The sequence below is a fragment of the Haemaphysalis longicornis genome, unplaced genomic scaffold (assembly GCF_048455015.1).
Source record: "Haemaphysalis longicornis isolate Haplotype H1 unplaced genomic scaffold, Haemaphysalis longicornis Haplotype H1 scaffold_5, whole genome shotgun sequence".
Taxonomy (NCBI): domain Eukaryota; kingdom Metazoa; phylum Arthropoda; class Arachnida; order Ixodida; family Ixodidae; genus Haemaphysalis; species Haemaphysalis longicornis.
This window is the reverse complement of record NW_027526385.1, coordinates 50,275,588-50,298,902: the sequence shown is the minus strand read 5'-3', so window position 1 is coordinate 50,298,902 and position 23,315 is coordinate 50,275,588. Positions and strand designations below refer to the sequence as shown.

The window sequence follows — 23,315 nt, the reverse complement described above, 5'->3', positions numbered from 1 at the left end:
TGCGTTGTGTACTTTGTGAAATCGGACTTAGGCCCTTTTTTGGACTTCCTGAGGATGTTTGGTGTTGTCTGAATCGCGCCAAGACGACAAAAACGGCAGCAAAACGTCGCATACTCAGCGGCCCGAGCCGGCCCAAGGGGCGGGACTGTCGCCTGGGGCAGTCTGAAGGAACCAGCACGCTTACAATGTTCTGCTAGGGCGCGCGGCGACTGGGAAGGCCGGAACAAAACGAAAAAGTGCGCAGGGTGATCTCGGTGGTGGTGGGAACACGATTTTATTTTATGTACAACGGATACAACGACGTCATGTTACGCTATAGCGAATTTTGGTGTATAGCGGAGAGGGATGAGGTAATGGGAACTGGGGGGGGGGGGGAATGATACATCCAATGGGGTATGAAACTAAAGGAAATGGTGGAGGCCAGATGTCTCGACGAAGTTCCGTAGAGTGGTGAGCAGGATGCCATGCAACGGCAAACGTATTTTCAATACGTGCGCTCAGGTGGCACCACGTCCTGGTATTCTTAGGAATTCTAAAAAAAAACCTTAGCTGACGTTATCCTTCCCAGCCAATAAAGAGGCGAGGGGCGCTTGGGGGGCGATTTTGCTGTGTGTCACCACACCAAGATGACACCAAATACACCTTGCCTGGTTGGCTGCGACGAAACTGAAAGACAATGAGAACAGGCTCTCAGGAAGATGGCGACGATCGACTATACCGGGCTCGGCTCCAACTGGACGCTTTGTGACGGGCTGGAAAACGCCACGAAAAAATAGCAGGGAAACGACAGAGAGAAATGCCAGCTTTAATCATTCATTTCTCAGCTAACAAGACATTGTTCGCTTTCGAGCAAAAGCTGAGAGGGCTACATAACGCATTATCTTTCGCTTAACACACACACACAAAAAAATATTTGGCCTTTAGTGTCTCTTTAATGGATCTTGCCATACGCTGAACACACGACTCTGCGTAAATTGTTGGCGACGGCGCGAGACCCTGGGATTCTAGACTTATAGAGCTGCACTGTAAAAACGATTTTTTTTATTTCACTCTTAGATTCGAAGAAAAGCCCGAAAGTTTCGACATTTCCTGAAGGATATTCTCTGGCCTCGTCAAAATGAGGCTTGCACGCGTAAGGCAACGCTTCAGTGCTGTCAGTCACCGACATCGACGTTGATGCAAACTTTAAAGAGGGGGTGGTCAGATGGAGGTGGTCAGCCTACACTCCGCAGCGTCAGAATCAACGCCATGTAGTGGAGAGCCCGGAAGTGACTAGCAACAAAACTTCCGCTCCCGGTAGCGTCGCCTACGCAATGCGGGGTGCCGGGCCGCAGCATCGACATCGGAATCATCTTATTGTTCGTGCCCGGCACTATGCAGTGCGGTTCGGAGCGACGGTCCTGGTTCGTGTTGAGAACCCCCGACAGGTGGCGCCTCTGCCGCAGCAGGCGGCGCTGAAACCAGAGCAGCCGGCAGTCGCACGACAAAGGGGTCCCTTGCATCTGGAAGGAACCTAAAAGAACAGGAAAGAGCGCGTTATAACGCGAGAGCGTTAAGAGAAGGAGATAGGTGCAAGATTCGGCAATGTGTACAGTGGATGGGGGCCCAAAATTCCGCTTGATTTCAGCCAACTATAAAACAGGCAATACCATTGCGCTCTAAACGTGGATGACCAGTGGAGTTAAGGAAAGCAAATGAGATGCTCTATGCAGTGCGTGCCGTCAGCAGCCAAAGCGACGCACATCGGCTATTCAATTTTTTGTGTGGTTTATTATTTTCTTTGTAGGCTTTATTGTAGCGCCATCTACGAACACACCGGTCGTAAGCGTAGAGTGCACCGGGGCTGATAGGCACGCGTGCGTCGACGCACAAGTGGTGCGTGTGGAGGGTGCGCAGAAAGTGTGAAACCAGCACCGACGACGCGCAGGGGGCGAGTGGAGAATGTGCACCGCAGCTATCTTAAGCTGTATTGAAGCTACGAGGTTTTCTTGCCTATGCGCGCTCGGTCTACGCGCGCATCGATTTCCTGGAAACTAGCTTATAACAGCTCCGCTGTAAATGCTGTGGCAGGAACGGGATGCGAATCCAGTCACTCCCCTGGTTACTATAGTATACACCTACGCCAATTTAAGCCCGGCTTTTGAGGCACTCTAGATGCTAAAGCCTTATGGCGTCCTGTTGCGATACTTTACTGAATTGCGCGTGTCATGCTGGTTCCGTGACGTTGCTGAATACAGATACAGCTTCTCGGCACGGAGTTCCGAATGGTACTTGGACTGGTCACATACCCACCCAAGGAGATTGACCAATGATGATGATAGCTGCAGTCAGAATCTCGCAGACGATTCAACAATACCCTTTAGGCTGCGACGTCAACACACTCACCCAGAATTTCAAATTCCGCCGTTCACGTATTCAAAGGCTACCCCTGACCTTTCACCACAGTACCGTGGACATACAAAACATAGGTTTTAACGAAGCACCAGAATACGGAACGGCAAGATTCAGTGACTCGCAAAACAGCCGAAGAAACCTGAAATACTGATTGGCGAAAATGTTGCGCCCATTTCGAAACATCGTATCAAGCAACCTGTTACGTACGACCTCAAATCAACAAGGCGTTTTGGGCAGATCGATAACGAATGTATATATTTCAAGCACACCGCGGCCGTAGACTACCAGGTTGGGCGCCTGTCTCGGCCACGGGAGGTGGTTGGTTCGAATCCCACCGCCGGATACCCACCGGTATACGAAATGGGGTACAAGCGTTCCCCGGCCCGGCGCTCGACTCTTTCAGGGGTCTACGCTTGGGGGATGCTCCGCCTACCCCAGCCGTTGCCCTTCGGGGTCACTGAATTTCGAACAACTTCAGGTGCGCACATTCGCCGCATACCCCGCAAGTAAAAGCCGGTTAATTGCTGCTAAGGTCTCGGTACGGTGCGAACCGGATAAGACCATAGCTGAGCAGCTTTGCATAGAAATAAAGGGGTGTGGCCGTTACACAATGGCAGGGGGTTTCGGCCAATATCACCCACGGAGCATCCTTTTAGTTTCTGGGCCCTTTTTTTGTTTTTAACAGCGAAGCTGCTTAGCAAATCGCAATTTTTCGGGTCCGCAGTTAAAAATACCCAGAAATTGCCGAGCCCGCTCACGTGAGCGCGGGTCTCGCGGCGAGCGTTAACAAAACCAAAAATGCCCAGCGCATACCAAGCATACCAATTATAGAAGCTGGCCAATATTTTGGCGACCGCCCCGCAGTTAAAAATAAAACCTAGAAAATTCCGAGCGTTCCTGTGCGCTCGCCTCGCGGAAGCGCGCAGCGTCGCCGGCGAACGTTCGTAAAGCCAAGCATACCCACTGAGGGAGATTAGCCAAGGTTGGCCAAAAAAAAAAAAAAACAAAAAAACTCCAGCGTTCGCCGTAGTCGTAGCAACACTTCCTCGGAACGAGAAAGACTCCAACTTTCGCCCTAATCGTGGCAGCACTTCCTCGGCACCCTCCAAGGTGATGTCCAATGATTATAACTTCCAAGCAATTGGAAAAAAGCTGACACTTATAGTAACAATGATAGAGTAAGGGTCGTTGCGGCAGCGAAAAGCAACCGTGGACTTAAATCTGCTTGGTGGCCGTGAAGTTAGTGTACCCATTCGTTACCTTCAAGTCTTTGGCGTTGGTGTGAGCTTCCTTCATTTTTTGGTAGCTAGGCAAGGTGTACGTTTGTGTGGCTTTTGTTTCTTTTAACTAGCTATTAAAAGAGAACAATAGGACTGGGATCGCTTTAACACTCTTAGAGCGGATCCCTCCTGTTTGATTTCATTGTGGGCAGCATGCTCTCTTCTTTTCAAACGGTTGCGGAACTTGAATCTAGAGCTGTCCGGTTCTCAAGAACCGGTTTTCCATGAGGACCATGGGTGTCCTTCATGCGACAGTTTATTACTAGCATTCGTGGAGGCATGTAACTGAATCCCCTCCAAGCCGTTTTGAATGTTAGCTCGTATAATTTTGAATGTTATCCCTAACTCTCATAGAGTTTCATACAATAACAACTAGAGAGAAATATGGCGCTGCGATTGTCCGCCGCGGTGGGCGTGATAGTAGTTCTGGATTCGGATTGGCACTGGATGGCTTGAGGATGTTATTGTGGATTTGAATTGTGCAGCCAGTTTCGTCTTCGTTTTCGACTTGCATGAACGCATTTGCCTATGTTGGAAGAAGCGTTCAAGAAAATGCGGCTGCTGCCTTTTTCACAGGATTCGGCAAAACACGAAAGTGAAATGTGCCTTCACCGGAGCATTTAAATGTTTAGTTTGCATCTATATGAACTTGCACATCGCTATTCCTATTACGTCGGTATGGCACCGTTAGACGCATGAACGTTAGGCTCTGGATTGCACGCGCCGGAACATTGCGTAAATCCGACTGAAGTCAGAGCTCCTTGAAAACCGTGCGCACTAAACCGAAAGCAGTAGGTGGCGGAGGGTGCCTCTCTTCACCCGCGTCCCGCGTACACGAAGACGCTGGCATCGAGGCGCCAACTGTCGGCACTTATTAGCATCATGATGAACTGCTTCGCTTCGCCTCTCCTAGACGGCAGCCCCATCTGAATGAAGAATGTAGTGGAAAAGATATAAGGCGCGTTCCTAGGCCTACTGGTGCTTGAATTTATAGAGCAGTGGGCACAGCGCTGTGTACCTCTCGTTTCTGCGAGAGAGTTCGTGGCTCGAATCCGGGCGGAACCGCGTCAACGGAACTTTTTCTGGCGACGTCATTTCCGTGACGGATTTGACGCCGGTAAGATCTTGGTGTACCCGGGGCATAAAACACTTTCGTTTTAAACTACATTTCCCCTTGAAATGAATGCCGCACCCGCACTGACGCCTCCCTGAGTAGAAATGTTTGTAACTATAGTTGCGAGTCAGGTGGGTCATGAATTCATTGCCAGCACAGCCAACACGAAGCCACAAATGACAGCGCTGTATGCGGCGAAGTTGCCTGTGAATTGGAGTTGTGGCGCTGCTCATTCAGAAGAGCAATGCATTTTCGAAGCCTACGAAGCTTGCGAACTGCTTGCAATAGGCACACTTTTCGTGCGAACGCTGGCTCCTACAGCCTAGACCAGCAGTACCGGTGGCTGATAGGAACGTAGCTTGTTGCATGTCACTAATTTATGCTAGAATAACTTCTGCCGAGGTTATTGGTTTCTTTTTTTAGGAGCTCAAAACGTTTCTTAGTATTAAAAACTACAAGCGCCGAAACTTTTACAAACAGTTTTTATAAAAGGCCGCGTCCTGCTGTAGTTGGCGGCAAATGGCAAACCTGCTCCACAAACCTTCTCGACTTCGCGTCTGCTTTTTATTTGAAGGCCGCGTTTTATCTCGTACAAAAACAGTTTTTGGCCGCAAACTTTTACTGTTCGCCAGGTAATTTGTAAACGGCGAAACGGGCAGTAAGAGCTTTTTCGTCAAAAAACACAATTTGCGCAGCCATAGGCCCGATTCGATCCTATGCAATCCGGTTCCAGAACTCCCCATCATTCCCACCGAAGCGTAAGCACCGCTTCGGTGTTAGCGTTGACACTAGCGCCCTTTCCCCTCTAGTAAGTATTGTACGAAACTCTATGCTAACACCACCGTTCCGCCATCAGCTCGATGTCGCTGATGTGCGCTGAACACAAACGCTAAAAAGGCTTAAATTGCTAAAACACGAAATTCTAAAGCACGCAAATCTGCAAATGTGATTTTTTTCCCACGTGGCTCTAGACGTGCAAAATATGCGAGTCAGCTAAAAAAAATGGCCACGTATCTGCTCCTTTCGTTGGAAATGTCGACGCAAGACGATATTCGACTGGCGCCCCTGGCAAGTAAATACATCCTTTGTCTTTCCCGCTCACCTTTCATGGTGTTCCTCTCCGTCTCATTCCTTCCAAGATAGCACGATAGAGGTTTGCTCAAGTCAATTTAAATTTACCGCGTTCCACTGTTCCAAGTCGGGTGCCTCGATGCCAGCGCTGCCGTACGGCGGAGACGCGCGTGAATCGAGGCACCCGCCTACAATGTTTATACAACCACGTTTTCTACTCCACAAGTGTTCCCAGCGGAACGCCGCACCTGTCTAGTGGAACCTTTCATTGCTGTTGCCGTTTGATTTTTTTCGAATTCCGCCTGGTAGCGCGGGCTAAAGCAGGCGACGGTTTTCTGCAGTCGATGTAGTATTTTATTTGCTATCGCAAAAAGCAAGCTTCCGTAAATTTTTGAAAAAGGAACACTGCAGGTATCACTCATGTTCTGATTTTCTGCCTCATATTTGCGTAATGTCTTGTTCTTGTTCAACCATATTGACAAGTACGAACATTAACACCAGAGTTACACGTTTAGATTTGGCTGTGAGTATATAAGACTTTTGCGCATATTTTGTTTCCCTTTAGCCGGGTGGCTGAATCGAGTGACAGACGGACAGACAGACCAAACTTTTCCCGTTCAAATTTCCCAAGAAAGACTATCGTCTTTAAATTTTGCTGCTAGGTTGCTTGTGAGGCTCACTGGTGACGTAGTGGGACAGCCGGATCGTCTCCACGGGTACGCTGTCGTTGGGCTCTTCGACGTCTTCCGCGGCAAACCCCGTCATGCGGGCGTTGTCGGAGAGGTCCAGGCTAAGCCGGGGCAAGTCCCCCCAGTGTCGCATGAGGCCCGCGGGCAGGGCGTCGAGCTGCGGGCAGCCGCGCACCCGAATCGTCAGCGGCCCGTGGGCGTGCAGTCCTTCGAAAGCGTCAGCTGCCACGGAGCGAAGCTCGGAACCTGTCACGCTGAGCTCCGTCATCTGCGGTTGTTACAGTGGGAGAGCTTTAGAATAGGGGGTCCTTTGTACACAAGCACCTTGTAAATGATCTCTACTGCCTACGTGCATGCGGCAAACGTACAATATTAAAAAAAAGGTCGGGGCATTCACTAATGGAACACTAACAAGTTACTTGTCCCAGTATACACTATGTAGTAACTGGAGGTAGTAAATTTAGTACTAGTCAGGGTTACTAACTGAAGCAGGCAGTAAGCACCACTACCTCCCCTAGTAAAGTCCTAGCTATAACACTATTCTGAGCTACACGCGTTTACAAACTGGCCACGCATAACCTAGTCACAAGCACGACCTTAATCTAGTGCATACTACTTCCTACACTCAGTTAATTTCCTAACCATGTAGTTAGTGGCAGAGCCTACGTACGAAACCGCGGGGTAGTAAGGTTCGTAATCAGTTAGTAAATACGGCCGTTACTACCTTTTTACGACCTTTTTTATTAAGAGTGTAAGCCGTGCTTTGCTTTCGGAACGTTGTACGCAAGCCCAACCCAAGAAGGCCTTGTCAATCAGCTCAATCGTGTGCATTAGGGCCTGCGATATGTTGCGAGAGGGCTGGTAGGTAACCATAAGACCTTGGCCTGAAACACTACAAAGAAAAAAAAAAGACCGCCAGGCTAGGGGGCAAACATAATCCCAAAGCAGCTGATTCGTGTGTAGGCAGTGAACATACGCGCAACGTCCCTAAAGTACCTTTAGCTTTATTTGCATATATTAGAAATAACACTATGAAATGTAGTGCTTATTAAATGCGTCGTATTGAGCCGTTCTACGCGAGATGCAGTCACAGGACAAGGAGTAACAGGTCACGCAGAGCGCATGACGGTAGGCCCTACTTCGCGTCGCCTTGTTCTAAAACAATAGCTACTGACATTATCGGTTTCATTCGAATGCAAGCTGGGGACGGGAGGAAACATGGGAAGAAAAATACCCGTGAATACGCGCTGCACTCAGCGTGCTACAAAAAGAACTGCTCTGAACTGAAAATTGAAGCACGCTTACGAAGACAGGAGTACCGTTCGGTTGAGACAGTTGGTCGCACCTATTGGTTTCGCACTCTACCCGCCAGCAGAGCTGGGTTGTGAGCCGTCACGTGATTTCCCGTGTCTGCCATGGGCGTCGACGGACATACCAACTGACTCCTCATTGCCTAGACCCGCCTCACTGTAAAGACGCACCCCTTCATCGCGGTGTAAGTGGTGGCTCTTTACAGTGGGAAACGGACTGCTGGCAGAGATTGCCTAGTCTAGAACGTCGCCTTAAGGTTAATCCAGGGGAAAGGGGGGTGGGTGGGTAAGTTGATTGATTGATTGTAGAGTTTCACGTTGTAGAGTTTCACGCGCCGACGAAACGCAGGCGATGAGGAGCGCCGTAGTGGATGGCTCCGGATTAATTTTGACCACCTGCGGATCTCTAACGTGTGCGTCGAAATCTCGAACACACGGGCGTTTTCGCTATTCGTCTCCATCAGAAAAGCGGCCACCGCGGCCGGGAATCGAACCCGCAACCTCGTGCGCAGCAACGCAACGCCTTAGCCACTGATCCACAGCGGCGGGTGGTGGTGGCGCAGTGGCTGAGGCGTTGCGCTGCTGATCGCAAGCACACGGTTTCGATGCCGGCCCTGGCTTCCGTTTCTCTGACGGTGGCTTAAAATGAAAGCGCCCATGTGTCGAGAACTCAGCGGACGTTAAAGGGACCTCGCAGTTTTCTTTAGATTTGTTTAAAAATCTGAAATGCTTTTAGAACGTAATCAACGAGCGCATTCAGTCTTTACAATAGAGGGTCGCCAAAAAATTGCAGCAAGCATGCCGCAACTTTCAGGCAGGTCGCATCCAACCCAAGCGCTCGAACTTCTCAAAAAGAATCATCTGGTATGGACTCCGCTCACTCCTCCCTTGAAGACGGCTCACGCCACTGCCTGCGGCATCATGCACACGGCGTTCCCACAGCGGGAGGAAGGCTCGGCAAAAATCTGATTAGCGTCGCATGATGGCGGTGATGGGAGCAGTCATAGTTGATCTTACCCAACCGGCCGAACCACTTCCGCTCGCTGACTAGCCAGAGTCACTGTAATTATTATTAATGACTCTGGCTAGTCAGTGAGCGGAAGCGGTTTGTCCAGTTGGGTAAAATCAAGGCAGACTGATCAGTTTGCAGTTGCGAAACGACACCAGCAAGGATTACTGTTCTGGATGGGAGCAGTCTGTTTTGATTTTTCCCCAACCGGCCAAACCGCTTCCCCTCACTGACTAGCCATAGTCATTAATAATTAACAGTAACTCTGGCTAGTCAGTGAGTGGAAGCGGTTCGGCCGGTTGGGTAAATCAACTATGACAACTCCCATCGCCGCCATGATGCGACACCAACTAGACCGTTACCGGCAGGCTCCGTACTGCTCTGCATCGACATTCCAATCCCACCCTGACACACTGAAATTCTTTACTATTACCGCCAATCTGGACTACAGCACCCCTCTCCCACCCACCTCTCACTCAGCCTCACAGATGCACGGGTGTGGCGACTTTAAACCAGAACCTTTTGCAATACCCCTGTCCATTATCACGTACCACATTTTCGCGCGCACACACCCCCGCCATATAATCCGCACCCCCACTTTCAGACCACCGGAAAAGAAAAAAAAAAAATCCTCGCGTATTGCCCGCACATTTGAGACAGGAAAGGCTGCATCATAGCTACTGCTCAAGCAACACACCACATACTATGTAGACAGAAAAAACGTGCAGTAGAATACACTAACTGCAAGGCGAAGGTCACAATTTACTAATATATTTCAGTTGTTAGAGTGCGCTCGTTCTTGTTTTTTCTTCCTTGTCCTTGTATGTTTGGCGCAATCGCTGCCATGGAAGGCTTCGTCAGTGTTACTGCGTAGGAGCTTCACGGCCCAATGCGCATTGCCGTGAAGCTGCACTAAAGGAAAAAATCCGCGTTTTATCCGCACCCCTACTTTGTCACTGAAATTTTCGCATTCTTGGTGCGGGTTGTACACGCAAAAATATGGTATCTCCTTCAACATACCTTTACAACTCCTCTGCCTGCGACGTACAGGGATCCACGTACCACCTCACATGGGAATGCTCCCGCCACCCACACCAGTTACTTTCCCTCCCCCAGAGCCGTAGGAAAGCGACCTGACCAGCGCACGCTTTGAAAACAAGGAATTCCTGTCAGTCGTCAATGGCCAAACGTGCCCGGGCAGCAGCGCTATCCCGCGGCTTTCTTAAATGATAAAATAGCACTCCCTCTTCTTTCCTTAGGGGCGAAACACCTTAGGGCCGGGGGCTGTTGGCGTCTCCTGTCGTCGTCGTCGCCGTCGTAACCATCATTCGTCTCATGTAGTCACGGTACTAAAACACCGGGACACTCGTTTACGCCTCACGCTAGAGAGCTTCGTGCTTCAAAAACACGAGACTTTTGCACCAAAGCTGTATAGCTCCACTCCCCCTTGGTTTTTTCTCAGTTGGTAAAAACGCCAAGGCGCGAAGATATACACTGCATGCTGTGCCCCTCACCAGGTTTTCCATTAGTGGAGATGGCCCGGGATTTTTAAGTGCAGAGCACTTTAGCGCTCGCCTACTCGTCCTAGCTCGCTCGCTCGACACAAGTATATAGAGCACCAAGGTGGCGTCCCGGGGTAACGCTGTTGTTCGCGGCGTACCCCAAAGGCTTCGAAAGCAAAGCGGTTTATATAGTCATAAGCGTTCGAAACTCGTGAAACCCTGGCGCTTGTACTACATCTTCCCCTTTGTTTAGCGCAATGTAGGTAGATTTGAGGAAAAATATACGTAATTAACCGGCAGCGCCCGCGTTACTTTAGTTGGGACGCCCGTTGGGTTGGTTTTTACGATAGCAAACGCAAAATGTGGCAGTGCAACGCCGGCATGTACGGGGAGAAAAGCGCAAAGAGAACAGAGCTCGTGCTGCCGCAGTTTCAGGCCGGGGACGCGCGAGCACTGCGAAGGCGGGAAATTTTAATTGCATGGGGTGGTAGCAGTAAGCGGATAACGGCGGTACAGCCCATTATGGCGAATCACATGCTCTGCACTTCCGACTGCTTTCACATTCAGTGGAACGGCTTTCACTTTTTTGGGGTGATCGCTGGCAAAGCTCAAGAGAAACAGCATTTGCCCATACCTCGCGCCTAATTTATGCGCGTACACTGAATGTCATAAACTAAAAAGCTTCGCTGGTCGTCCATCTTCAATTGAGTAGAATGGCTCACGATTTTCAGCTTCGCTGGTCACCTTACTTAGAAGCCTCGTTTTTATTGCAGTCTGGTATTCCTGTTTCGCGTATTGTAGTCACCTTCTTTAAACTATATGCTGCCAGACCCTCTTTGATATTCCGTTCTTATACTTCAACCTTCTTGTTTTTTTGAATACCGACTCTAAACGTTTTTTGATTGATTGATTGCAGGGTTTAACGCGCCGACGCGACGCAGGCGATGAGGCGCGCCGTAGTGGAAGACTGCGGATTAATTGTGACCACCTGGGGATCTTTAACGTGCGCCGAAATCTCGTACACACGGGCGTTTTTGCTTTCGCCTCCATCAGAAAAGCGACCGCCGCGGCCGGGAATCGAACCCGCGTCCTCGTGCTCAGCAGCAGAACGGCTTAGCCACTGAGCCACCGCAGCGGGTCTAAACATTTTTTGAACGCTTCTTGGCCAGCTCAAGTGACGTTACTTGGGCTGACCGGATTCCTCTCAGTTGCAGCCGTGCACGCATTCGATAGCCACTCATGCCACTGAAAATCGCAACAAAAGCAAGATGGAAACTCGTAGGCGTATTTTCGGCGACGACCAAACCACGCACTGCCTCTCCGTGCTGGTAATAACTCCTCTTTCTCAGTGCTGTCAGGCACGAAGGAAAGAGTGAAGGAGATTGTCGAAAGTGTGCAGGGTCTTTTTGAAGATCCCAATGCGGTCATAATTATTCCGTATCCCTCCACTACGGCACACCTCGCAGCGCAGGTGTAGGTTTGTAGCGTGAGGCCCCCAAAGTTAGGAGTAGGAATAATAAACCAAGATGAAAGAAACGGCCGCGTATCTGCTTCTTTTGTTGCAAATGTCGACGAGAGACGATAGTCGACTGCCCCCCCCCCCCCCCCTCCCCGCCAAGTAAATGCCTCCCTTTTCTTTCCCGCTCACCTCTCATGCCGTTCCTCTCCCGTCTCGTTACTATCAAGGTAACCGGCTAGAGGTTTGCTCAAGTCAATTTAAATTTACCGCGTTTCACTGCTCCAAGTGGGGTTTCTAGATGCCAGTGCTGCCGTACGGCGGAGACGCGCGTGAATTGAGGTTCCCTACTACAACATTTATAGAACCACGGGGAACCTATCTAGTGGAACCTTTCGTTGCTGTTGCCGTTCGATTTCTTAAATGCCGCCGGGAGCTGTAGTAGCGCTCGCAATAGCAGGCGAGGGTATTTTGCCGTTGATGTAGTATTTCATTTGCTGTCCCAAAAACCAAGCATCCATGAATTTTTTAATAAAGGCAAACTGCAAATATCACATATGTGTTGATTTTCTTCCTTATATTTGCGTAATGTCTTGTTCTTGTTCGACAATGTTGAGAAGTATGAACATTGACACCGGACTTAGACGTTTAGATTTGACTGTGGGTATATATGACCATTGCGCAGCTGCTCTTACACTTTGGCCGGGTGGCTGAATTGAGTCACAGACAGACAGACAGACCGACAGACAGAAAGACAGACTGACGGACAGACAGACAGACAGACAGACAGACAGACAGACAGACAGACAGACAGACAGACAGACCAAAATTCTGCGTTTGAGTAGCCCAAGAAAGACTATAGTCTTTAATAATAAACTAATCTCTTTGAGGCTCATTGGGAGCGCAGTCGCGGGCTCACCTTTTCGCTGAACACGTGCTGGATCTGGTAGGACAGCACCGACTCGTCCACGAGTACGGTCAGCTTTTGGAGAGCCTTAGCGTGGAACAGCGTCTCCTGGAGCCAGGATGCTCTGGCGCTGGAGTAAGTGTTTGTCCTCACGCTTCGGAGGCACCTGTGGAGTTCGAGAGCTCGTGAAGAAAAAAAATGCTGTCTTGCTCAGTTTCAAAGCACTAGACTTTGGTAGCTCAATCGAATTAATTCCAGCCCCGAAAGACGTTTTTGGGGCCAAGCCCCTCAGGGGCCGGGGCTGTTGGCGTCTCCTGTCGTCGTCGTCGTAATCATCGTCTCACGTAGTCACGGTAATAAAACACCGGGAAACTAGTTTACGCCTCGCACTGGAGCAGTTCGTAACGCGTTCTAAAAAAAAAAAAAAGAAACACTGGGACACTCGTTTGCGCCTCGCGCTAGTGAGCTTCGCTTCTTTCTTCAAAGACAAGAGACATTTACAGCAAAGCCGTATACCTCTACCCCCAACGGTTTCATCTTCGTGTGCAAAAATGCCAAAGTGCCAAGAATACACTGATACACTGCATGGTTCGCCCCTAACAAGGTTTCGCGTTGGTGGAGATGGCCTGGGTTTTTTTTTAGCTAGGAAATATAGCAAATAAATTTCGATATTTTCGAATTTGGCGCCACTCGATGTAAGCAGTAACACAATAGAGGGAAGACTGAAAACATGGTTATCAGTGTGCCAGGTGCGCCACTAAAATGGCACAGTCATGTTTCTTTGGGATGGCTACGGTCGGGCGCTGCCAGTAGCGCGAATGAGATCCTGTGTCGTCATTTAGGCATAAGGAGGAAGTGGCCGGGGCCGCCACTCCTTCATTTGTTTGCCCTGCTGTCGAGATTATTTTTGCGGAGTTTGTTATAAAAATGGCCATTGGAAAAAAGCACACTTTTTAATTAACCAAGGTTGTGTTTTGAATTTTTGGCTTCATCAGTTCGCCGTGGAGCTGTCTCGAAAGACAGCAACAACATTACCGCTCCAGAAAACGTGTCCACTACCAGAGCTTAGAAGTAAAGTTTGTCCACAGCAAACGTCACTCAATTAGATTTTAACGCGAGAGTGTTTTATTCCCGGATACACAACAATTTCGCTGACGTCATATCCGTCACGGACGTGACGCCAGCACAACGAAGCAAGCGGCCTGTAAAGGGTGCACCCCTGCACACAGGGTCATCTTGCGCGGAAGCAACCTTTAGTACTAAAGAGTACGTTATATTTAAGGTTGTTCATTTTCTGGTTTTATATTTTAACACGAAAATGTTTTATGCCGCGGTACTCCAAGGTTTCACTGACGCCATACCTGTCACGGACATGACGCCAGTACATCTTTACCGAAGCGACCCGCCAGCAGGACGTCGCTCGCCAAGCGCACCCACAAGACAGCCGCCGACCCGCAAATCATGCTCAGCTGCAGATTTCGCTGCACATTTCACTTTGGTGTTGTACTGATTCCTATGACAGAGGAATCAACCAGGGTTGTTTTCTTTTTTTTGCTGCCGGTATATAAGTATCCTTTCTTAGATGCGACTTTATAGGAAAGTGTTGGTCGAATGACGTTAGGTTTTGAGGTTAGCAGAATTATTGGTGCAATAAAACAACTTTCGGAGGCCTTAAGAGTGTTGTAGTAAGCGTTTGGGCTGCATGCAAATTGCGCAATTCTTTGCGCTCTCCCTACGGATCTACAGCTGTGATTTTTTGAAGCTTTTGTCCTGCGCTTTACAAACAAAGAAGGGCAAGCATACAATGAGTATTCAGAAAGCCTTCTTGTCCTCTTTGGTTTAACACATACGCTTGCATGCGTCAATGGATTCTAGCAAAAACACGCATGGTTATTACGAAATGTCCTTATAAGGATAACGCGTGGTAATGGAGTGATTTACATGCATGCACCTATGGTTGCGCCAGTGTTTTTTCTCTGCTAAAAATAAAAGCGACTAAAGAAGCTTTAAAGTGTAGCAGACCTTACTTGAGATCATCCAGGATACGGGCATCGAAAAGGGCCAACTGCAACCCGGTGACGTCCAGATGGTAGAGCGCTTGCAAAGGCTTGAAGCTTTCGCTCCCGAGCTCTGTGATCGGGTTTCCGGACAAGTTTAGGCTTCGCAGCTCTGTGATGTGCTGCCACAAGCCAGCGTAGACATGACTAATGCCGTTACAAGCAAGGTTGAGTGTCCTCAGCTTAGGCAGACCGGTGAATGAGCTTGCTGGGAGATTTGCAATGGCATTCGAACTTAGCGACAGTTCTTTCAAATTTGGTGCGTCGATTACTGGCACGCATGTGAGGTTGCAGTCGTTCAGGGAAAGACTGCTTACAGGCAAACGAAAGGATTCGAACTGCACACGTAGCAATGGGTTTCGAGATACGTCGAGGGAGACAAGACGGCTCATATTAGCGAACACCTGTGAGGGGAGGCTGACGATGTTGTTCGAAGACAGGTCTAGGTACTCTAGGCTGTAGAGGTGATCGAATTCAGACGTGGCAATGAGCCTGATCTTGTTGAAGGACAAGTCCAAATGAACGAGGGTGTCCTTCACAGGTGAAAACGCTTTAGTGAATGGTCTCGCGAGGGAGTTCCGAGATATTGAGACATGCACAAGCGCAGTCTCTTCAAACGCATCGTCTGGGAGCGTCGTAATTTGGTTGTCGTCTAGCTTCAGCACGTCGAGTCGAGTCATTCTGGCGAAGGCCTCATCCGGAAGCGACGAAAGCCGGTTGTGACTTAGAAGGAGTACGTGAATTTCGGATGAAGCCTGGAACGATCTCGGGGAGAGTTTAACGATTAGGTTATGACTCAGATCGAGAACTTTAACTTGCGGTAGTTCGGACGTCACCTCTATCGATAGGGTATCGAGAAAATTGTAAGAAAGATTGAGAAATGTCAAGCTATGCCGTGTCGTCCAAAAGAAATGTCGGGCTATGCTTCGAATGATGTTTTTGCTGAGGTCCAATGATGTGACGTTCACAATGACATTTTGGACGTCACTGTCTGCTAATAAACTTGATATTTGGTTATTTGACAGATTTATTTGAACAGTGCGATCCGTGTTTTTGTTGACTAAGAAATTCATATTTAAGTCCGACAATCGGTTAGAACTAAGGTCGAGCGTTTGGAGCTGAGGAAGATCGTTTATCGCCTTCGCGTGAATACGCGAAATTTGGTTATGTGACAAATCTACATTTGCTAGGTTAATCAGGCGATTAAAGCTGCTAGCCTTTAGCTCAGTCACTTGGTTCCCGGACAAGTCAATCGTTTGTAGACGGGGTAGCTCGCTAAAAGCATGTGAGGGAATCTTATCGATCCGATTACGCGCGATGATTGCTGTTGTCAGATTCTCACAGGCCGTGCTGTTTATAAAACGTGCAGGAAGGCTTTGCCAGTTGTTTTGTATCGCGTATAGTGCGATAAGGTCATTGGCACTGTTTAATGTTGCTGGTTGGGTGTTCCTCAACGCAGCATAGGCCACATCAAGGCTGCTTATTTTCCGGCAAACCTGAAGGAAGACGTCCAAAGCGTCGGAGGGGATTCGAGTACCTGATATATCAAGCGTCCTCAAAGGCATGCAGCCTGCTGGAAACCAAGTAAACTCAACTGTTGCTATGGGATTGTAAGCAATGCGGAGGATTTCCAACTTCGGGAGATTTTCAAAAGCCCTGTCCTCGATATCATCTATTTCGTTACCGCTAAGGTCTAATGAGAGGAGTTCTTCAAGTCCGTTCTTCATCTCGTGCCTTTCTATACGCTTAAGATGATTGTATGCCATGTTTAATGACTTGAGTCTGGATAAGTCCTTCAAGGCGATATTCGGAACGGACTCGAAACCGTTATCCGAGATGTCCAGAACGCGCAAGCTTGTCCGGCAAGCATAGAGGTCATGTTCGCTGAATTTGTTCAGCTGATTATCGCGGAAGTTCAACGTATGAAGGCGTTGCAACTTCAGAATGGCTTTAGGAAACTCAGCGAGTTCATTGTGCGAAAGGTCCAAATGAGTCACGACCTCGTTCAGGCCTTCGAAGAGTTCTTCCGGCAGCGTCTTGATGTGATTCACAGAGAGCGACAGGTGCCTTGGTGCGAGGGACTTGAAGAGGCCTGATGGCACGTAGCGATGGTAGTTGTCCGACAAGAGAAGATTTCGGACCGACACTTTCTGGCTCTGGAACAGCCGCGGCGGTAGCTGAGACATGACGTTGCGACCAAGGTCCAAGGTGTCGAGGTGTGCTCTCGGAAGCGTCCCGTTGGCGTCCAGTCGCTCTATCAAGTTATCCCTCAGGAGGAGGTAGGACAGGTCCCTGAGCTCGGCAAGCGCACTTTGCGGTACCTGTTCCAGTAGGTTACCCGTCAGATTCAGCCTCACCACGGAGCGCGGGAAAGGTTGTCCCTGGAGGCTCAGGATGTTGTTGTTGTCCAGGTCCAGAATAGTCAACTTGTCGAACCCCGAAAAAGTGCCGTCCTGGACGAACGTTATCACGTTGCTGGAGAGGTGGAGGCTTCTGAGGCTGGGTAGAGCTTGAGACATTCTCGTCATGTCTTTTTCATCCAAGTCACCAATGCTGTTGAACCGGAGGTCTAGCCTCTGGAGACGCCTGAGCTCCAGGATAGCATCGACGGGGACGACCGTCAGCTGGTTTCTGCTAAGATCAAGGTTAGTTACGTTCTTCACTCTCGCGAAGGCCTGTGGCTCTATTTGGTCCAGTGGGTTGTCGTTAACGCGGAGTGACGCTACTCTGCTGAACTCCGCCGGAGTTGCTCGCTTGAGTATCCTCAGCGACGAACACTCCCGAATGGTCACCTCGGAGTACTCTTCGACCTCCGGAAGCGTCGAGAAGGCGACCTTCCGGCAGTAGGCATTCATGTGGACATGGTCGCAAAGGCACAGCGCGTGGAAGCGACACGACTTGGTGCTGACGACAGCCGGGAGACTGGCGTCGCTGAGCTGTGAGGCTGCGACTTGTAGGGTCCCAAACAGGATCAGGAGGTGTGGTACTCTGTAGGATAAAGATACGGTATACGTGTGTGTTAACAGGGGTGCGGGAGAACAACTTTACACTTGATTGCGATCCTCAATGGCCACTATACTTCGCTACTGTTGGTTTAAAAAGACACTGGACAAAACGGAAGCTGGTCTAAATAGATAGATTGGCGTCCCCAGAAAACCATTATACCAGTCTCTGGGTCAGCACCTTTAAAATAACCACTTAAAAAATAAAATATGAAGCTATCAGCCATCAAGCAGGGATGACGTAAACAGCCGATGACCGGATGTGCCAAGAGTCACGTGACGAGCAACGGAACAAGGAGCGCGCACACAAGCTCTCAAATAAACACGTAAAATCGTTTTTACACATTAAATTTCATAAGCCTTAAACAATTATAAACGTACGTGTACAAGCCAAGCCCTACGAACATTCGCAAGCTGCCGGACCGCGGTGCCGGTGGCGATTGCGATGGTTATTGCAGGTTCGGCGTAGCCGACGGCCGCGCTGCTGCTCCTGGTAGGTTTTAGTTTCTATGCTAGAGCACACATACATACATACATGCATACATGCATGCATACATAAACATACATACATACATACATACATACATACATACATACATACATACATACATACATACATACATACATACATACATGTGGGCTCTTTATACAAAACGAAGTAAAGGCCCGTGTGTTAGAGATGTTGGCTGGCGCACGTTAAGGATCCCCAGGGGGTTAAAGTTAATTAGAACCCCCACTACGGGACGCCTCATAACCAGTGTAGTCTCAGCGCGTTCAACCTCATAATCATCACCAAAACGAAATACTTACCCAACATTAGTAAAGCACCTGTCGTTAAAATACCGTCCCTGATTGTGGCGTACTCTGAATTTCATTTCTGGAGGGAGATTCGGAAGAAAACGCATACGAAAAGCATGAAAGGAGGAAAAGAAAGGAAAGCATCGTTAAGCTAGAACGTATTACAAATTGATGAAACTTCGGGAAGGCATTTCTATAAGGCATTCTATCGTGCATAATGCGCTGATGGGGCTGCACTCTTTGGGTCGTATTTGCAAAAAGAAACCCTGCACGAAACCGGTATCGACCTGACCATCGCAGTTGAAAGAGTAAGTAGTTTTAGTAGTAAATGTGAGCTTTCAGACAATTTGCTTAAGAAAGTATTAAGTGAGGATGTTACTGAATTTTTCCCCCTTTGCATTGTACCAATGAAGAAATGCATCTTTGCGTGCTGGTGCTTGTTCCAAACGCTTCGACATTTGGCTGATATTTTAGGGCGCAGCCCTTTCTGGCCCGTCTGTCGGCTGAGCCGCGTCACCGTCGTCGTGACCGAGCGAACGATGGGAAGACCGACGAGGGAAAGAATGCAAAGGAGGAGATCTTAGCGAAAATGGGAGGGGAGGGCGATTCGCCATGGCGGCGCGAGCCAGTACTCTCCGAGAGTGCGGCGCGGGAGGCGAGGGGGCAGTATGCTGTGCCCGCACGAGGCGCTCGGAGGCGCGACCCTTGGCGAAAACGTGAGGGGGGGGGGAGGGAGAGAGAGAGAGAGAGAATCCACTTTATTGGAACTCCGGTTTAAGGGTAGGGGAGTGGCGGTGGCCCATAGGGCTGCCGCGACGTCGAGGGCACGACCGGTGACCAGTTCTTGGAGGTCGCGGTCCGAGCACCCCAGAGCTTGTTCCCAGAGGGTGGGGGAGGGTAGAGGTGGGAAAGGATCGCGCGGACATTCGCAGAGCGAGTGATAGAGCGTATCCGGCGCGTCAGAAGGGACAGTTGGGAGAGGAAAAGAGGTGAGGGTGCGTATGCACTAATAGAGTGCGGTGAGGAAACGAGTGAGTCTGAAGAAGGCGCCACATGTGGGCAGCCTCGGCGGTGAGGGAGGGGTGAGGAGGGGGAAGTTGTCTGCGAAGGACGCGGTAATGTTGGGTGATGTCCCGGTATGTGAGCAGTACCGAATGGGACATCTCGGGAACGCCGTGTTTAGGTGTAAAAGAAGCGGCTTCCCGGTGAACGTGAGGGGGGCGTGGACGTGACTATGATGTGCATTCGCTTAAGACGCAGTTAGCGGTCCCTTCCTGAGAAGCACTTCGCGCCTTTGACGCACAGGCTCATTATCGCTGCCGTCGAGAGAACCCACGAGTGAGTGCTGCCTCAGAGCGCTGCTGCTGCGCCCAAATATCGCATTAGGGAGTATCAGAATCGCCAGCCAATGTTTTTATTAGCTGGTTACAATAAAATCTTTTACAACTCACTCAAGTTCATTACACCCCCGAAATATGTCTTTTTGAAGAAAAAGCTAAAACACAATGAAACAAGAAACATCTAAATTTTGTGCTACACAACGTCAGAAAAGGTACAGTCTTTGTCAGAATTTTCTAGACCATGCCGAAAGTACATATGCCACAAAAAATTCAATGTACAAGATTACGTCTCGCCCGAGGCTGAAAGAGTTTCACACCAGAAAGATAGAGATAACACCTTGGTTTCTTACGGTCATGAAATAATTCGGTCACAGAAGCCTTTGACTTGACCTAGAAAATTTTGACAAATACTGTATGACAGAGGGAACACCGAAAACCCAGTTATCAGTGGAACTGCGTGTTATCGTTGAAGTGATACGATCAAACGGAAATGGAGGCACCACAGCGATCACAAAGTTATGTTTCTTGGGGGTAGCTTAGGAAGGCGGCTGTCAGTCGCACAAACAAGGTTCTGTTACGTCATATGGACCCTGCGAGAAAGTGGCTGTGGAATTGCCACTGCCTCTTTTGGTTTTCTTAACATCTAGATTAGTTTTAACACGAAAGTGTTTTATGCCCTGGTACACCAAGATCCCACCGGCGTCATATCCATCAGGGAAATGAAATCGCCAGAAAAAGTTCAATTGACGCGGCTGCGCCCAGATTCGAGCCACGAACTCGCTCGCCGCAATCGGAGGTACACAACACTCTGTCAACTGGGCTACGAATTCAATCGCAAGTAGGTGCACGAACACGCCTTATACCTTTCCCACTACATTCTTCATTCAGATGACGCTGCCGTCTAGGAGAGGCAAGCGAAGTAGCTCATCATGACGCTAATTAGCGCCGACAGTTGACGCCTCGATGCCAGTGTATTCGTGTACGCGGGACGCGGGGAAATTGAGGCACCCTCCGCCACCTACTGCTTGCGATTTCGGTTCGGTCTCGTTCGCACGGTTTTCAAGGGGCTGTGATTTCAGACGAATTTACGCAATTTTCCGGCGCGTGCAATCCAGTGTCTAAGGTTGATGCGTCTTACGGTGCCGTATACCGACGTAATAGAAATAGCGATGTGCAAGTTCATATGGATGCACACTGAACATTTAAATGCTCCCGTGAAGGCGGGTTTCACTTTCGTATTTTACGGATTCCTTTGAAAAGGGGATCAACCACATTTTTGTTAAGTTTGCGATAAAACTGGTAGCATTGTTATTGGTACAAAGCAGTGTTTTAATGAACCTAAATGGTTTGACATCATGGTCCATTTAACGCCTCAAGAGATATGAACTCCTTCCATTAAATGCTCATCTTCTGGACAACAACTGCTTCGACATGAAAGTTGCCTGATTCAAGGCATTTACAAGTGCATGTGCTACAAATATTTTAAGCGAACCTTCCACAGAGGTTGTTTGTGAGGTCTTGGACGCGGAAAACTGAAGAAGGGGCATGCGCGTAGTGACTATGGTGGCAGCTAGGAATGAATATCTGATAAGTTGCTGCTTTTTAAGGAGTGTGGTTGAGTCTGTTCTCGCACCACTTAAAACACTTGAGTAGTCGTGTGGCTGATGGGCAGGCGACACGCTTAGACGTTAGGTGGGACCCAGAACAACGCTCCCGTTGTTCTGAAGGGTATTCGAGAACAACATTCGAGCATGCCGATATAATGTTCGAGGCGTACAGCCATCATGGTCGTGGATTTCGGCCCTAAAGTTCACTGCGACATCTCGATGCATCGGGGTGTTGTACACACTTCGGGGAGGGGAACATGCAAAGAAAGCGAACTCCGCGAATCGTCACCTTAAAGGGACCCTGAAACACGTTTTTAAACTTCGATTGAAATATTAAATGCGCTGAAGAACGTAGTAGGGGGTTGCAAAGTACCTCAGCCAAAAATTACTGCCCTATGCCCATCAGATGACTTGTAAATTCGCTCAAAAGATTCTTTTCGCTTTGCCGGTCTTGGCGATCTTCGATGGCTCGAATTACGTCACTGAGGCCATGTAGCTGCTTTTGGCCGGTTTTTTTTCAGTTGCATCAATCAACGCTTTTCGATAGCAACTTAAAAAAAGTCACAAAAACAAAGCAGAAATGGAAGGCATATCTGGTGCGACGAGCGAATCACGCAGTGCTGCTCCGTGCTGGTGATAACTGTAGCTTTCGCAGTGGTTCCAGACGCCAAAGAAAGAGTGAAAGCACGTATCGAAAGTGTTGCACGGTTCCTTTAAAGTGGCCACGAAACAGAATGCGAGTTTTGTTCGATACAACGACTACTTTCTCCAGATAACAATGATGTTAATTTTATCGCATTTTGTAAGAGAAATTATCGCGATATTAACGAAAACAGACGAAGTAGTGGTGACTCCCCGGTCACTTTGAGGTAACTTCTGAATGACGTCACAGAACAGTGTTTGTGTGCTGTGGCCGTTTCCGGCATAGAGCAATGGCAAGAAACGTGACTGAATGGTTGTAGTGGGTCCTCTAGTTTCGGTTGATCGGATCACTTGAACGATAACGTATAGTCAGCACACTAATAACTATATTTTTAGTGTTGGTAGTGTTGGCCCATATTACGCTACTCCCGCCATTTTACAGCACCCTAGCGCAGCGGGAAATTTCAATTTTTCAAAATATTTCTTGCATTTCTTTGGGTTAGAAAAAGTATTTCATGGCTGGATTGGGGCTGAGAGAGAGAGAGAGAGAGATCAAACTTTATTCTGAAGCTGAAGTCCGAGCTGCGGAGTTATCAGTCATCGGAGGAAGGGGTCCTCCGGCGGTGCCGGACTTGGTGGAGGGGCACAAAGAGTTTCAATGTGGTCAGCCAAGAGGAACCACAGGGCTGCACGTAGGTTTTCAGGGCAGCGGTTGAGCTAGACCACGAGTTGGGAATATCAGTGGGGAAGGGGTTAGTGGAAAGAAATGTGGAAGACGAGGTCGCGCGTACACAGCACCAAATGCATGTTCATTGTCCGGATAGCCACCGCATACCTGAGTTACCAAAGGCTAGTTCTGTCAGAGGGAACAAAGTTGTATTTTGTCTTTAGGGCACCTTTAAAACTCCCGCCAGATGGAGCTTACCCGTGAAGTATGCTTCCGGGAAAAGCCCTTCGCACTTGCATCTTGGTTGGCGGTTGACAACGACGTCCACACAAGCGAGGGTAACTGACGGCTTCTTAGCGTATCCGAAAAGCAGTCTTGTTACCTTTTCGTCATGACCGCCATAGTTCCTCGAGGTCCATCTCACAGCATGATTACTCCGAGATTAGCAGTTCGCCGGCCAGCTCCTTAGG

The 23,315-nt window shown here is 49.0% G+C and overlaps 1 protein-coding gene across 3 annotated transcripts; it reads right to left on the bottom strand.

Annotated features, from left to right (window-relative positions):
• Positions 1–269: 269 nt before the first annotated feature.
• Positions 270–23,315, bottom strand: LOC144138210 (uncharacterized). 3 transcript variants are annotated; one of them, XM_077670394.1, is made up of 5 exons: positions 23,104–23,315; positions 14,760–17,777; positions 12,745–12,898; positions 6,540–6,816; positions 271–1,513 (listed from the first exon to the last, which is right to left on the bottom strand). In XM_077670394.1, exons 1-5 carry the CDS (start codon positions 23,142–23,144, stop codon positions 1,215–1,217), a joined length of 3,789 nt encoding a protein of 1,262 aa, XP_077526520.1. In that variant the 5' UTR covers positions 23,145–23,315; the 3' UTR covers positions 271–1,214. The 3 variants fall into 3 exon arrangements, with proteins under 3 accessions (XP_077526522.1, XP_077526520.1, XP_077526521.1); XM_077670396.1 differs by lacking the exon at positions 14,760–17,777 and having other exon boundaries at positions 270–1,513; XM_077670395.1 differs by lacking the exons at positions 271–1,513; positions 6,540–6,816 and having other exon boundaries at positions 12,768–12,898; positions 14,755–17,777.

Excerpts from the sequence above, each read along its gene's own strand:
- LOC144138210 (XM_077670394.1), bottom strand. The coding sequence starts at position 23,144 with ATGCAAGTGCGAAGGGCTTTTCCCGGAAGCATACTTCACGG. Across the intron at positions 12,899-14,759 it reads CGTATCCTGGATGATCTCAA|GTGCCTCCGAAGCGTGAGGA; the intron begins GTAAGGTCTGCT and ends CGAACTCCACAG. Across the intron at positions 1,514-6,539 it reads GCTGTCCCACTACGTCACCA|GTTCCTTCCAGATGCAAGGG; the intron begins GTGAGCCTCACA and ends CTGTTCTTTTAG.